We start from the raw sequence: 15,259 nt of genomic DNA, 5'->3' as shown, positions 1-15,259 counted from the left end.
CTAACTGTAATATGGGCATGGTAGTTCCTTCCTTACAGACTTCTTGACAGAATTTAATGAAGAAATGTGTGTAAAGGGCTTAACAGTACTCAGAATACAGGAGGTGCTCAATAAATGCTAGGTCCCTTCTTCTGACTTCTTCTACTTTATGGGATCCTTCATTTAACAATTACTGAATACCTATGTGTGTATGAGGCTCTGAATAAAACTATGAAATACTTGATGCCCTCAAGAAGCAGGGAGAGTTAGCTGGAGACACAGATATGTAAATGAAATGAAACAGAATGTTCTGGAAGCCACCAGTGGCTGTGGCGATAAACATGTAAATGAGCGAACTCCTAGGTTTGTAGGCTTGGATAGTGATATTCACCAGATAGGGAAAACTGGAAGAAGAGCAGGTGTTTGGGGGTTTTGTGGTGGGGACCCGGGGGGGGGCGGTGAATAACAAGGTCATTTATGGACATGTTGAATTTGAGCAGTGGGGCTATCAAAGGATATATTCCTGCCTGGAGCAAGAGTTGGAATCCATCATCTCTAACTAGAGTCTCTTCCAATTTTAAGAGTCTGTGATATATGCACATTGTAATTGTTTTACTTTTTCATCTCTAAAGGTGAATGCTGATAGATATTAGAAGCCACATGTGGCCAGCCAACAATTTTGAGGCACTTGTAAATCGTAAACTAAGACTAACCACATGTCTCACGTTTGAAAAAAGTGGTCTTACAAACATCTGAACTTACCCAACCGAGACTGGCTGTTTTACAAAAAAAAGACTCTACTTTTACAGCCCAGTTTCCTATAGATTTCCAATAAATAGCTAGTTAGTTTAGTGCACTTAAAGGTTTGATTTAGAAACAGCTTTTAGGGATGCATCTGTTGTACTTACTCAGTGGCTGAATCGAAATTTCAAGCCTTGGTGTGAGTGTCTCCAATGATAGTGAGCTGATGAACAAAAATTATTTAAAAGCCAAAGACGGTTTTCTCTTTTCTATAAATAGGATTAACATTTTCTGTCGATAAGACATATTTTTCCTCAGTTAGGCCTAGCTTAGATCATTTATCTGTGTTGATTTTAATTAACGGAAGACCCATGGCAGTATCTATTATGTTCAGCTCAGAAATGTCTGCGGGAGAATAGATTGGCCAAGAGATTAGTTCCATGTTAATTGGGTGACTTCTTTTACTCTCTGATGCACCTACCAAAATGAAAGTTACCAGATCTGAAAATTTCTGGCCCCTCACCTTGCTAATTTGTATCTGGGTATTGGTTTGCATCTTGTTATGTTTTAGGAAGTATGAAAAGACACATGGGGAGGTGTGCTTCATAGTAGGCTTGTGCTAGTTCAGTGGGTGTGTAATAATAAAACCCAGCCAAAACCACAAGGTAATACATCTTCATTATTGATCAGAAACTACTGCTGAGTAAGTTGAAAAGTCATAGTCCCTCCTCATTGAGCTTGATGAGATGAAGAGCTTGCTGAAGGTGAGGGAAGGAAGTGAAAACTAGCACCATTTGTGTCTAGTAACTCAGCTTACTAGAAACAGGATAGAGCAGGAATTTCCATGAGTGGTAACAGGAAGTAATTAAGGTTCACATTCTGAAGAACTTATTATTCTACACTGAGAAGTCCGTTTTTCCAAAGCCCTCTCTTCTTTTTTTTACACAGGCTCTCAGAATGGAATCATTTCAAGAAGTAGAGAGTTAGTTTGAAATATGGCCTTATTTTCCTTCCACTGGATGTGGAATAGGCGCAGCCCCTATATTTTACCTTGAAGTAAAATACAGAACAACACTGGAGAATGGAGATGGAGAATTTCGCAGGGCCTCAGGCTCATCATAGTCCAGGACCAGAAATGTCAGTGGACAATATGTGAGGGACGGCTCCGTGCCGGTACTGTGAGCTGGAATAGTAATGTTAACCAGTAAACCAGGATTCAGCGGTGGCCACACGGTTCTGTTTATTAGTGCAGGAACATAAACTCAGGCATTTGTCGAAAACAAGGTTTGAAGCGGGAGAGGGTGGGGGAGAGAGGCTTTTTGATTAATTCCCAGATCGCTTTCCTATTGCTCCAGTGTTGCTGGGGAATGGAGCACGCAAGAGCCTCCGTTGGTTAGTGTATAGCCTCTCTGCATCCAGGTTTCCTTTGGAGACGCTTAGTGACTCCTGCTTTGTATTCCTCACAGGTGAAAGCCCAGCCTCTGTGGTTCTTAATGCCCCAGCAGGATTATTTTCACTAAAGATGGAAACACTGGAGTCCGAATTGACCTGTCCAATCTGCCTGGAGTTGTTCGAAGACCCCCTTCTGCTCCCTTGTGCCCACAGCCTCTGCTTCAGCTGTGCCCACCGCATCCTGGTCTCGAGCTGCAGCTCTGGCGAATCCATTGAACCCATTACCGCTTTCCAGTGTCCCACGTGCAGGTATGTTATCTCGCTGAACCACCGGGGCCTGGACGGCCTCAAGAGGAATGTGACTTTGCAGAACATTATCGATCGCTTCCAGAAGGCTTCGGTCAGTGGGCCCAATTCCCCAAGTGAGAGCCGCCGGGAGAGGACTTACAGGCCCAGCACGGCCATGTCTAGTGAGCGAATTGCTTGCCAGTTCTGTGAGCAGGACCCGCCAAGGGATGCAGTGAAGACATGCATCACCTGTGAGGTCTCCTACTGTGACCGGTGCCTGCGGGCCACACACCCCAACAAGAAACCTTTCACCAGCCACCGCCTGGTGGAACCAGTGCCAGACACGCATCTTCGAGGGATCACCTGCCTGGACCACGAGAACGAGAAAGTGAACATGTATTGTGTATCCGATGACCAATTGATCTGTGCCTTATGCAAACTGGTGGGACGTCACCGAGACCATCAGGTCGCGTCCCTGAATGACCGATTTGAGAAACTCAAGGTAAGGGATCTGGGAAATATCCCTTACACAGCTTGGTCTCTCTTATACACAGCCGTACGGGTAGCGAGTTCCCTCACAAAGCTAGGTCCGCTTTTCCTATGTGGCACGGCCGTTAGCTCCCAAGTTGCTCTCGCGAGGACTAGCCTACCCACTCGCCAGCCCTCACTGGAACCTGTTTCGTCGGTTGCATAAACATCTGCTTGCATTCCTTCACCTCTGGCCAGTTCTGGATGAGTTCAGGCCCCTGGCCCCACGCGCCACACCAGTAGCCCGTCCAGGGAAACAAGTCCCTCTGTCCTCTGTCAGTGGCAGATTGCACACTACCTATCTTTGTCGTGATCTTTCCACCTCTTCTTTTAAGTATGTGAGTACCTGTGTAGGTGTACTCTAATTAGCATAGGTGCTGATATGCATGCGTATGGGGAGAGCAAGGGGAGGGCTGGGCGTGTCTCCGTGGAGGTATGGGGTTGTGTCTGAGTGTGTCCGGACGTAGGCGGGAGACCTGTGTGGAGGACAGTAGCGTCTGTGTTTGCCCGCTCCCTACGCTAAAGAAACAAAGGCCTGGCGTTGGCTGCTTGCTACAAATCGCTCTCAAGCCCTTAACATGGGGCTAATTCTAAGCCCGCCTTAAAAAAAAAAAAGAAAAAAAAAAAAAAAAAGGAACTTCAGTTTACCACGAAGTCAGAAGGGGTAATCCAATGTCTGAACTAGAACTTTAAACCGAAGCCAATCAATCTCAAATCCAGGATCCGATTTCGTGCCTGTGCTCGTTTTTGTGGGTTGCAGACTGAAGCCTGTGGTTGCAGTCCCTGCCTCGGAAGTTCCCAGTCTTCCATTTGTGTTCCGCGGACGGAGTTATCCGAGGTTGCCATGCCATATAATCTTTGTGCGCAAGGCTAAGTGCCCATTTTGTAAGACCGTCCTGCCTCACGTTGATGTTAACAAACGTCAGCTCTGGAAAATTGTTTTATTCCCGTTGTCTGCCCGCTCTGTGGCTTAACTGCTCTTAAGAAGGGAGCTATTTAGCAGAAATTCCAGGAAAATAAAATGTTTAAATGACTGACAAGATGACCACCCCCAATAGGGACTGGCTATAGAAGCCGAGCTGGAAGGAAGACCCAGATAGGATGGAAGGAGGGCAAGAAGGAAGTGGGGATTTTCCTCTTGTCATGCCCTGAACAAGCCACGGTAACTTATCTGAAGATTTCATGGGGTTGGGGAAGGTAGCAATACTCTGAATAGGATATATTTTCCCCTCCCGTAATTTGTTGCAAGCTGACAATGGTTTGTGCCTTCTCTGATTTTTTATTTATATCTAATATTTACAAATTTGTACAAAGTTCAGTGTTTATCTGTGGATTTCACTCAAGGTGATATTCTCATTCACTTCAAAACTGCAGCGAGGAATGATCTGATTGACTTCAGTTCTTAGACGCCTAAGACGCTAAGCCTTGCACTTGGTCTAGCTGAAGCCTTACGCTGTAATGTGGTATAAACTAAGACTTTGAGAGGTTAAGTGATTTGGTCAAAGTCACAGAATTGGAACGGGAACTCAGCTTCTAGACCCCGCGTGAAGTATCCTTTCGGCTGTGGCCTGCCGCCGCTTTGTTTTGGACCTAAGTTTTGCCCGTGAAATGTGATTTGAAACTTAACTTTACACTCTGGCAATTGCACATTTCATGGGTCACAGATAAATGATTACCAGCATCAAGGAAAGGACATACTGTATAAACTTAGAGCTTCATAATGGCAAGAGGTGGGGGTGGGGCTGCAGGAAGAGGGGGGATATGGAGAGGATGGAGCAATCTCTGCCAAATATTTGCAGGTGTTGGAACTATAATAAGGCATTGGCCTTGAGAAATACTCCAAACAGAAAACTCTGTATCCATATGTACGATTGAGATAACAAAAGACTGGATAGAATAAGCCTGTATCTGCAGAACACCAGCTTTTTGAAAACATCCGAAAACATGAAAACACTGGATGATTGATTAGATATTTGGCACCACACAACCACAGTCCTAGTCTCCAGGGTTGGATGGAGCACAAAAATATTTCACCAAAAGATACTTTAGTCTGTAACTAATCGGTAATTTTTGCAGAAAGAAAGGCCAGATTTTTGAATTGTTCCCCTTTAAATTTTTTAGGAAATGTGCAGAAAATTCTGATTATAAATTAAGTGGAAACTTTTTTTTTTTTGCTCATTTTTGGACCGAGAGTGGAAACATATGAATCATTTCCAACCGTGTGGTTTGTTATGTTGTCTGGAACATCTTGGACTTTGGGGAGGGAGAGGTGCTGCGTGTCTGTGTGTGTGTGTGTGTGTGTGTGTGTGTGTTGGATGTGTGGGGATCACTTTGGTTTGGTTTCCAAGTGTAAAGGCTATTAGTTCTCCACATGAAGCAGAGAGGAGGTCTGGCTTTGAGTATCACATATTCTCACTTCTTTGGGTTAATTTTAATTTAAAAGCATTTAGGATTATCCCCTTAATCTGCTGGATTCTTCCCCAAGGAGAAAGGAGAAAACTGGTTGTCAGAAGTTATGGGGGAGATGGCCTGGAGCATACTCTTCTGGCCATGAGGGGAGCATGGGAGTCCTACAGGAGGAGGGGAAGGAGGATAGTACAGACATCTAGGGGTTTTACTTTCTGGCCAGTAAGTGAAATGGGCTTTATTTGTTCTTTTCGGTTCTGGAGCCTTACTTTTGGCCTTTATAACTACCCTTTCTGTACTAACCTCCCTGAGTAGGATTAGTGGTCTCTAGTATTTATTTGTTCAATAAAGAATAAACACACTGTTATGTTATAAGACGGAAGGTCAGAATAACCAGAAGCCAGCCTGTCTTCTTAACATGTGCTCAATGCAGATTAGAGGGTTTGGGATACTTACTATGGTTTACTATCCTTATTTAGTTGTCCATTCTAAGTACATGCCCTTCCGAAGTCCACTAGTGGTTCAATTAATTCTTCAATTGCAAAGAACAATTTTGTTCACGGCAGTTATTACAGTAGAAAGGCCTATCAGAGTCACTATTTCCTCCATCCCTTTTTCCACTTACCAGTCCCAATATATATTCTTAGCTCATGATATGTGCCGTATTTCTATAAAAATGCTTCACATGTTAAGAGTTTTCATTGGTCCGCGAGTTTCTCCCCTTGGAAAAGATCGATACTATTGCATTAATAAATGTTGGCTTTATAAAAAGAGGTCAAATTTCAGTGGCTCTGTATTGATGACAGATCGCAACTCGATGTTCTAAGTCCCGTACGACTTGGTTCGCATGCCGCCCTTCCGTCTTTCCCCCCTACCACTCTCAGACATGCCCAGACTAGCCTCCTGTCTGCTCAACACACCACTCCTTCTCTTTGCTGCCACCTAACTTTGACCCATGCTCTTTTCTTGACCGGCTTAGGAATCCTACCCGTTTTTTAGTCCCCAGCTAAAACCCCACAAGGCCCACTCCAAAACACCCCAACTATCCCATAAATTCTTTGAGGCCAGGCACAATGTCTTTTATTTCTTCAGTATCCTCCTTAGTGCCTTGCACAGATACTATATGCTCAAGACATCCAAGTGAATGGAACCTTTATAACGGATCTGCGGGAAGTATACCACCAGCGTCTATAGCTTGCTTTATAAAGCTCTCATCTTGTAAGATATAAATCTGTCTTGCCATTGTGACTACTTTAGAGGTCCGAAAAAAAAAGATCTTCTGCGGACTACTGATAATGTTAAAAACCAGAGTGTTAAGAGAAGTATGGCATGTCCTTAATTTTAAGTGCCTATTCATTTGGATCGCTGGATTTTCCAACTGCCTAACCCTATGGTGACATCTGTATAAATCAGATGCAATTATTATAATTCTCTTTGAGAGTGATGTCTTCACATTTCCATGCCCATAGCCTGCCAAAAATATAGCTGATGAAAACCAGGGGGAATAGAGGAATTTCCTGAAAGGAATAAACAAGCACATTTTCTTTTTCTCATTACATTTCCACAAATTCATTACTACAAATAATTCTTAAATGCAGTTACATTTACATATCAGGGATCTTGTTGTTATAAAATATTACCTGGCACTACAGTAAGCTTTTTGTTATGGGAAAGTAAAGCGCACGCATGCGTGCGCGCGCGCACACACACACACTCACCCTGCCCCCCCCCACACACACACAGAAAGAGAGGCTGAGACAGAGAGAGCTAAAGATTGCTAGACAAAGAGAAGGGAGATATGAGACTTGGAGAATGTTCAAAGGAAAGCCACAACGAGAGTTAAAAGGTTGGAAAATATGATATTCTAGAATCTTATCAGAGTTGATTACTTGCCCTTCTTCCTACTCAGTCACTCTGTCATCCACCCACCCATTCTCACTCAGCTACCACCTTCTCCCAGTCATTTGTCTGCTCACCCACTCGACACCCACTTCTGTCTGCCAAGACAGACACCCTCTCAACTTATCTACCACTGGGCATTTGACTGTTTTGGAACCAGCATGACTATTAATATAAGAGAAAGAAAGAAATATCTTCATGAAAGCCTGGGTTGAGAGGGAGTATATTTGCGTACATATGTATGTGTCGATATATGAGTGTGTGTATTTCTGCATGGCTGAGCAGCTGAGAATGATTCTGTTTGTTTGTCTATGTATATCTATAAATGTGTGTCACTGTGTGTGAGGAGGAGAGAGCGTCAGTGTTCATCTTCTGTGGGCGTATCTGTAGAGAAGTTGGGTATGAGGATGCCATGCGCGTAAGGCCATGAGCGTGGTCCCCCGAAGAAGGGTCATGGCCTCAGTAGAACCTATCCTGAGACTAAGGATCTCCCTAATAAATGAGCCATGTCATAAATTCTCATGATAAGAAGAGGCTTCAGTGAGGCCAGGTTGGGTTACTGTAGGTGAGGGAGCAGAAAAAGTTGTTTCTCCATTTCACTCCCTTAGGTACTGAACCACAGTAGCAAAATATCATACACGCAAAGCGTTTGGGTCCAGATTTGCACTCTCTACAGCATGGTGGTGGAGGTATGGGGGTGAAGGTAATGTCTGGCATGGGGTTTCTAAACTAGCTAAACTAGCCTTCAACTCCTGATCATAAAATCATTCCTACTTGTGGATCTGGCTTCTCTGTGGTCTCTTAATTGTCCATGATGTGCTCCCCATTATTTATAATATGTATCAAATCTCTACGCATTTTGTGGGGGGCGGGGGGGATAAAATGCGTTTTATTCCATCTCGACTCAAACTGTGTGCTAAGACTCATCTGAACTCCTGTTCTTTTCCCTCTAATAATTATATGGAGTCTCTGGCTCTGTTCTCACATAGTATTAATGTGTTGGAAGATATTTTCTATTGTTTTTTTATTGGTTTGAGAGCAGGCTTAGCAAGTGGATACTCCTATTATCTGCGCTATCTCTCTGTTTTTGTCATTTCTCTTGTCCCAAGTCTTCTCCTCACCACCATCTGCAAGGAGCTAACAATCGTCAGTCCGAGCACAATTTACAAAATGTTGACTCAGAGATTGATTCCTGGGCAGATGAAAATCCTGTCTATTCTTATTGGGCAAAGGGACATATTCCAGAAATATAATATAGGTGAGGAAAGATGAAGGAAAGAAGAATTACTAAGCCCAAAGAAGCGAAGTTGAAAGGGGGGAAAATGTGATAATGACACGCAAGTTCTCGAAGGGTTGATGTAATGAGGTAATGTCTTGTTCTTTATCTCCCCTGAAGACAGAACAGATATTAACTTAAACTGTAGCACCAGGGATCGAGGCCAGGGATTCATTCATTCACTTAACAAACAATTCATGAACACTCATTTTGTTTACTGAACACTTCAACTGTTCAAGTCATCGTGGTAGGAGCTGGGGACACAGGAAATCAGGCTCAGTCCCCGCCCTGCAGAGCTTTGAACTTACTAAGAGAGACAGATAAGTACATCAAAAATTCCAAAGCAGTATGGTAAGTGCCATGACAGAGGTGTGCACGGGATGCTAGGACGCACGAAGGAAGAATTAGGGAAAGGGAGTCATGGGGCTTAAAACAGGGAATCATGAATGAATTAGTTGGAGAGGAGGGTCAAACTGGAGACCGTGAAGAACGAGTTGGCAGGACTTGGGTGAATGGCTGACTGTATGGTTACAGATGGTGGAGAGAAAGAATTAAAAAATGACTTTGGAGTAGGAGATGTCTTGAAGAATAGTGGTACTGGGGATAGAAATGGGGAAATTAGGACGGAGCTAGCAGTTTTGGTGGGATGATTTGACTTTAGCTTTGAGTTTGCTATGATCGTGGGTCATTCAACATTCGTTCATTCATCAAACATTTACTGAACACCTATTAGATGCCAAGCGCCAGAAAGGATGTTGGGGTTACATTGATAAAGAGAGCACAGTCCCAACCCTGGTGGAGCTTTCAGCTCACTGTGGGGAGACAGATAGTTAAGGACACAGTTACAGGACAGTGTGGTGAGTTCTATGACAGTGGAAGCACAAGGGATTGAGAGAGAGCATGGGAGGGACATCCATCAAAAGAGACTTTGGGTGGGTTTTTGGATGCCCTATTGGGGGACGGGGAAGGAGTAAGGGGCAGCCAGGGCTCTCGCAGAAAGAAAATAGTTTGCTCAAATATCTGGAGGAGGGAAAACATGGGGGTACTCTCAGAACTGAAAGGGCAAATGTTCTAGAAGGAGTTGAAATTCAGGCCTCTGTGGTGGCTGAAAGATCAGGGCTAGAGACGTAGATTGAGTGCCTTCAGCATGGAGGTAGAGTCATGCAGTGGTGAGCTGAGTGAGGGCTCAGGATTGAGCCTTGAGGCACACTCAGGGTCTAGAGGGTAGGCATGAGCAAGAGCGTGTGAAAGAGGAAGGCTAGGATGTGCACGAGAGGCAGGAACTGAAGAGGTATATTTCAAGTAGAATACAACATTGAGGACTCCAGGAAAGTAGAGTCGGCTTTGGCTCACTATTCTGTTATCAAAATAAAACACTGGATTTAGGTTTTTAGTACGGGTTTTCTTTTAGAAGGTCCAAATAAAAATTTACACATTTAAGCTAGAGATTTAGCCATGCAATGCACCTGAGGAGAGGGGAAAGAAAAAAAAATGCAGGATGGTTTGCGTTAGCATTCCTGATAAGGGCACTAGGGGAGTCATGGGTCTTTGCGGAATGATGTCAGAACATTCCGGAAAGAAGAGGGATGGCCACCTGGTTCCCACCAGGGAGGGTTCACCTGGCTTGAGGACCAGTCTGGCTATTCTCCAATGAACTTCAAGTAGAGTAGAGCTTGTGGATCCAGCATATCACCTGTATCTCATTCTGGGACATAGCCTGGATCTACACAACAGCAAATAAATGTTTGGGGAAGGAGTACACTCTGGCAGAAGGGGTGTGGGCTTCAGTTGGTGGACCAGATGGTGTGTTCTGCTGTTGAAAGGCCATATGTAATTGATACATAAAGTGACAGACTGAAGCAAAAGCAAAGTAAGTATTTTAAGACAAGCAGTTAAAAAAAGAAAGCAGAATGTGACCCCAAAAGCGTGCTAAGATTTTTGGTTACCGGCTTTTGGAATAGCTAGGAACATCAGTGAGCAGACAGGATGTCAGGAAAAAAGAGCATGTCGATAAATAGTCATGGGGTCACTGGCTCAGATCATTTTTGAAGATGAAGCTGCCTTCTGTGAATTGGGAAGCCTCCAGGTTTGGGGTACATCGGCCTTTCTTCCCTTCCCTTCTCCTCCTGCATCCCCCAAAGGTCAATTCCCACATCAAAACAGTTGGGATCGCGTGTAGATTTAAATAACATTCCCCTCATGCCTTCTAGAAAGCAAAAGAGTTTACAGGCATTTGGTGACAGTTCTACGTGTTTAAATAGAACAGGCAGAAAGGCATCACCCCTTTCTAGGCTTCAAGACGAGCCGTGTCAGGTAGGGGTGTGTCAGTGTGCTCACGTATGTGTGAATACATGTGCCTTCACAGAGCATGACAAGTGGCGATCGTGGTCGAGAGCGTGTGCCATCAAGGGAATGCCTGGCTTTAATGACGAGGCAGTGTTTTGACGGATAGCTTGGTTTCTTGAGGGAGCCAGTGAGAAAGTTACCTGAAACAACGTGTGTCTAGAGAAATGGAGAAAAAACAAACAAACAAACCAGCAATTGGGGCTCCTGGGTGGCTCAGTCGGTTAAGCGTCTGCCTTCGGCTGGAGTCAGGGTCCCGGGGTCCTGGGATCGAGCCCCGCGTCAGGCTCCCTGCTCAGCGGAGAATCTGCTTCTCCCTCTCCGTCCCCTCTCCCCGCTGCTCGTGCTCTTGCTCTCTCTCAAATGAATAAATAAATTTTTTTTTAAAAAAACCCCAGTAATTACTTGAGAGGGTTAAAGAAGCCATTTCTTTTTATGGGATGCTGTCTGGAAGAACAGCGCATGCCTGGTATCTCAGACGTGGCCAAAATTCTCCTCTTTGTGAAGGGTAGAACAGAACACAAAGAGGCCAAGTCTACATGATACAACCGAAGCGGAACTCAGATAAAAAACCGGAATCGGTGTTGACCGTCAGTTTAGCTCACTTGGGCCTTTTAAAACCTCAGTTACGCAAAGCAGCCAAGTATCCCCCTCACGTGGTGCTGCTTAGACCCGTGTAGAATTTCGTGAAGGCTGTAATGATGGAGTCATCTGGAGGTGATGAGGGGCTTAGTCTCATGGTGCACCCCCACTCTCTGACCCCCACACAGGGGAAGCACAGAAGGACCCAGAGGTAACCTCCTGCGGCAGGAAATGGGAGCTTCATCCTGCTCCCCTGCCAACCTCCTGTTCCCCGTTTCCTCCCAGCAGATATCTCCATTCCAATCTCCCCTGCCACTCTGGCTCTCTCTTTGTCATGGTTCAGCTTTCTGAGAAAGCTACACTAACGAGGCCTGGACAGAGGGAGCCAGGCTCAGTGATTCACTGGACAGCACCAGAGAAGAACAAAACAAATGGGTGTTTCAAAACCAACCCGCAACAACACAACACCAGAAAGACGCGTTGAATTTTCCATAAGCAGACTTGTACACACACACACACACACACACACACACACACACACGTGTTCTCTTGGTCTACTTCGCCAAAATATAGGCAAGATAATTACTTGGCTAAATCAATGAAATCATTCGAGCCTACTGTGGCCCCGAATTTCTAGTTCTAAATGATTCGCCAGTGCCAGGAGTGATAAGGAAGGGTGAAGAAACGGAATGCATACTTGCAGCAATTCTCCGTTTCCCTTTGCATATGTTCATTATCGAGAATCAATTCCAGTTTGAGAGGAGGCTTTCATTCCTTGCAAATGAAGAGGAAGTGAGTAAGTAAATGTTTGGGGTTTTCCTCAAATTATGTCTCATAACGTAAGAAAACAGTGGCAAAAAGCCATCAGCAGATGGTGTTTTCATTAGCCAGAGACTTATTTTTCCAAGCATTTTCATACTAATGAAGTAAGGTTGAAATTAGAGTCATCTTGTCCATTCTAGTTCTGTGGTGTTAAAATGTGCTGGCTTTCTGCAAATTGCTAGGGGGCCGAAGCAAAATAAGCATTTGCCATAATTTTTGATGGTAACCCAAGGTCCATAGTCAAACCAGACCCCAAATTATGTGTTCAGCCCTAATTTTTGTTTTCCGTGGCTTTACAGAAGCTGCGAGTCTCAGTGCTGGGCCATAAATGGGGAACACACAGCAGGGGCACTTAGTCCTGCTTGACACTATGAATTATTTATAGGCTATTAGTTTCGAGACAAGTGTTGCAACAGGTTGCATGGACTTGTTAGAAAACATTTTCCCCATGGAATCCTGTGTTTGAATGGAAACGCATTACAGTTTGAAACACAGGTTTCTAATCCGCTCTGGGTTCATCAAGCTACATTATGTCTACCTCCTCAGTCCCTATAGTCAATGGTGAGACATGGGATTTCCATTGGTCTAGGAATCTGGACCTCTGTGCTAGTAGAAGTCATAACTGATGGGGCCCATTGCCTATGCCCACTGTCTAACCTAAGCTGGACAATTTCATCGAACCATAGCTCTGTCTTAGTCACCCCCCAAGCCAAATTTTTGAAGAGGAGTCCAGACGTGCCGCCTCCACATCGTCACTACTGAGGGACCCCCTAACTCTGTACCTTTTGGCATTTGCTTCCAAACCCCACTGAAACGCCTTTTTCAGAGGTCACCAGTGACTTCTAATTACCAAATCCAACTGCTTTTTCTTAGTCCTCCTATTTCTTGCCCTCTCTGCGTAGCGGACAGTGACAAGTCCTTTCTCGAAACATGTTTCTCTCGATTACCCTCTCAGCCTGGCCCAGACCTGCAGTACCAATGGCCTTGAACATCACAGCTTCCTCTTAACCAGTGTCCCTCCCCCTAGGCTCTCCTGTTTCAGTCTGCCCCACATTATTGCTGGTAAGTTGAGCTCATAAATGCTGCCCAGATTATGTCATTTTCTTGCTCCAAAGCCTTTGGCAAGTCCCCACTGCTAAAAAATAAAAATAGGTACAAAATCCCCACTTAGGCATTCAAGACCTTCAAAACAGGACCTCCAGCTGCATTTCCAACCTTGCCCCCCACTACTCTCTTGTACCCTCTGTTCTAGCCAAATTCAACTTCTCTTCCCCGAACACGTCATTATACTTTATTCCCTTTCACTCACATTATTCGTTGTTGGAACACCCTGCCCTCCTTCATTTCTGTTTGTTAAAATTCGCCTTGTCCTTCAAGACCCGCCTTCGTTTCCCCTCCTCTTTCTCTTGGAATTCACTGCGTCCTCACCGGAGCAGGTGCTCATTACCTTTTGTTGTATCTGATCTCTGAACTTCTGCCATTTTTTTGTCTCGTGACATCTACTTAGCTTAGAGATCGTGTCCAAATCAACAGTTGCTGCCCTTCTTTCTCCCTTCTTCACTCTCTTTGCCCTTGCTAAGGAGAAGGCCACGGATGGAGATGGTTGGGGAGTTAAAGAGGGCCAGGGGAGACCCTGTGCCCAAGCCAAGAACAGTGGAATAAATGGGAGAAAATGACTTCCACGGGAATAAAGCCAAAGAAACCAAGGGAGATCTGGCAAGAAGGGGAGCAAAGCTTAAGCTGGTTCTCATAATTCAGTTTGAGAACAAGTGACATCAGACTGCCCATCCTGGAAATACATATATCCATGGGAATACATCCTCTGGGATGGACTCATGGGCCAGTGCCAAGAATACTAAGGAGCTACAGCTACTTAGTAGACAAGAAAGGGGCCAAGTACATGAGTCTTCTCCCCATTCCTCCACTTCCCTTTGCTCCCCACCCCCTCCATTCCCTCCTATCAAAAGCATGAACTTTGAACAACTACAAACCGTAGGAGCCATGGAGACAGCAACGAAGTGATGTACACAACCAAGGGAAGGAATGTTAGCAGAATAAGGGCCAAGAAGTTGGGGTATTACATTGGAACAGATTTGGTGGGGGTGTGGGGATGGTGAGTGAGAGAGGAGTGGATTTTGGGACTGGTCCTAGAGGAGAAGCCACCAGAGCTGAGGACTTGGGAATGGGGAGGAATATAAAAGCCCATTATCAACCTAGAGTGAATAACATTCTGTTTTTTTCACATAAGGGATGGGAGGGAGTAGCTTGCGCAACTGAAAATACACTAAGAGTTCTGAGTACTGTTGTACTCTTGTTATTTTAAACAGATTTGCAAAGTGCTTCTCATGTGTACCAGAAAGGATCTATGTACCAGTAAGCAATCATAAGCAATGGATGTCCTACCTTGATACGTCAGCTGTCATGTTTTGAAGTCTGTCGTCTCCATGGGCTATTCCTTAGGGCCAAAGAAGGGAAGCTGTGAGATACAATGCTCGATTTTGATGAACCTCACAGTTAAAATACTATCTTTTTTTCCCCTGAAGGAAACTACTGATAAATCTAAAATGTTTCCAAGGGGGGGAAAAAAAAAAAACAAGAACAAAAAATCATGAATACTGGGGCAAAGCTGTGACTGAGGCTAGAGAACTGGGTTCTAGGCCCAGCTTTGTCATCTACTAATTATAGGACTGCAAAGAACACTTTACCCCCATTCTGAAGCTCAGTTCTCATCTGTAAAATGCTGACATATCCTACCTCATGGATTGTTGTGGTTATTAAATGTTGTATATGAAATTGCCTATAGCATAGTGTCTGGCACGTACTATTTGTTCAATAAATTATGGTTCCCTTAGTCTACTCATCTGTAAAAGAGAGGATAATACCTCTTTTCCTTATGTCACTGGATTACTATGAAGGCAAAATGAAATACTATGAAATACTTTAAAAAGTTAAAAATATTGTAGAAAACATAAAGTCGCCTTAACATTAAATTCCTATATCCAC

The 15,259-nt window shown here is 44.3% G+C and overlaps 1 protein-coding gene across 5 annotated transcripts in view; it reads left to right on the top strand.

Moving 5' to 3' along the window:
- MID2 (midline 2) overlaps positions 1-15,259 on the top strand; it is a 97,461-nt gene that overhangs the window by 11,687 nt on the left and 70,515 nt on the right. For all 5 annotated transcript variants that reach the window (XM_036077732.2, XM_078064933.1, XM_036077730.2 and 2 more), the window contains exon 2: positions 2,187-2,902. In XM_036077732.2, coding sequence (XP_035933625.1) covers positions 2,243-2,902 — 660 coding nt within the window. In that variant the 5' untranslated portion in view covers positions 2,187-2,242. The remainder of the gene's footprint in view (positions 1-2,186; positions 2,903-15,259) is intronic.

The sequence above is a fragment of the Halichoerus grypus genome, chromosome X (genome assembly GCF_964656455.1).
Source record: "Halichoerus grypus chromosome X, mHalGry1.hap1.1, whole genome shotgun sequence".
Classification (NCBI taxonomy): Eukaryota; Metazoa; Chordata; class Mammalia; order Carnivora; family Phocidae; genus Halichoerus; species Halichoerus grypus.
This window is presented reverse-complemented; position numbering and strand designations above follow the sequence as displayed.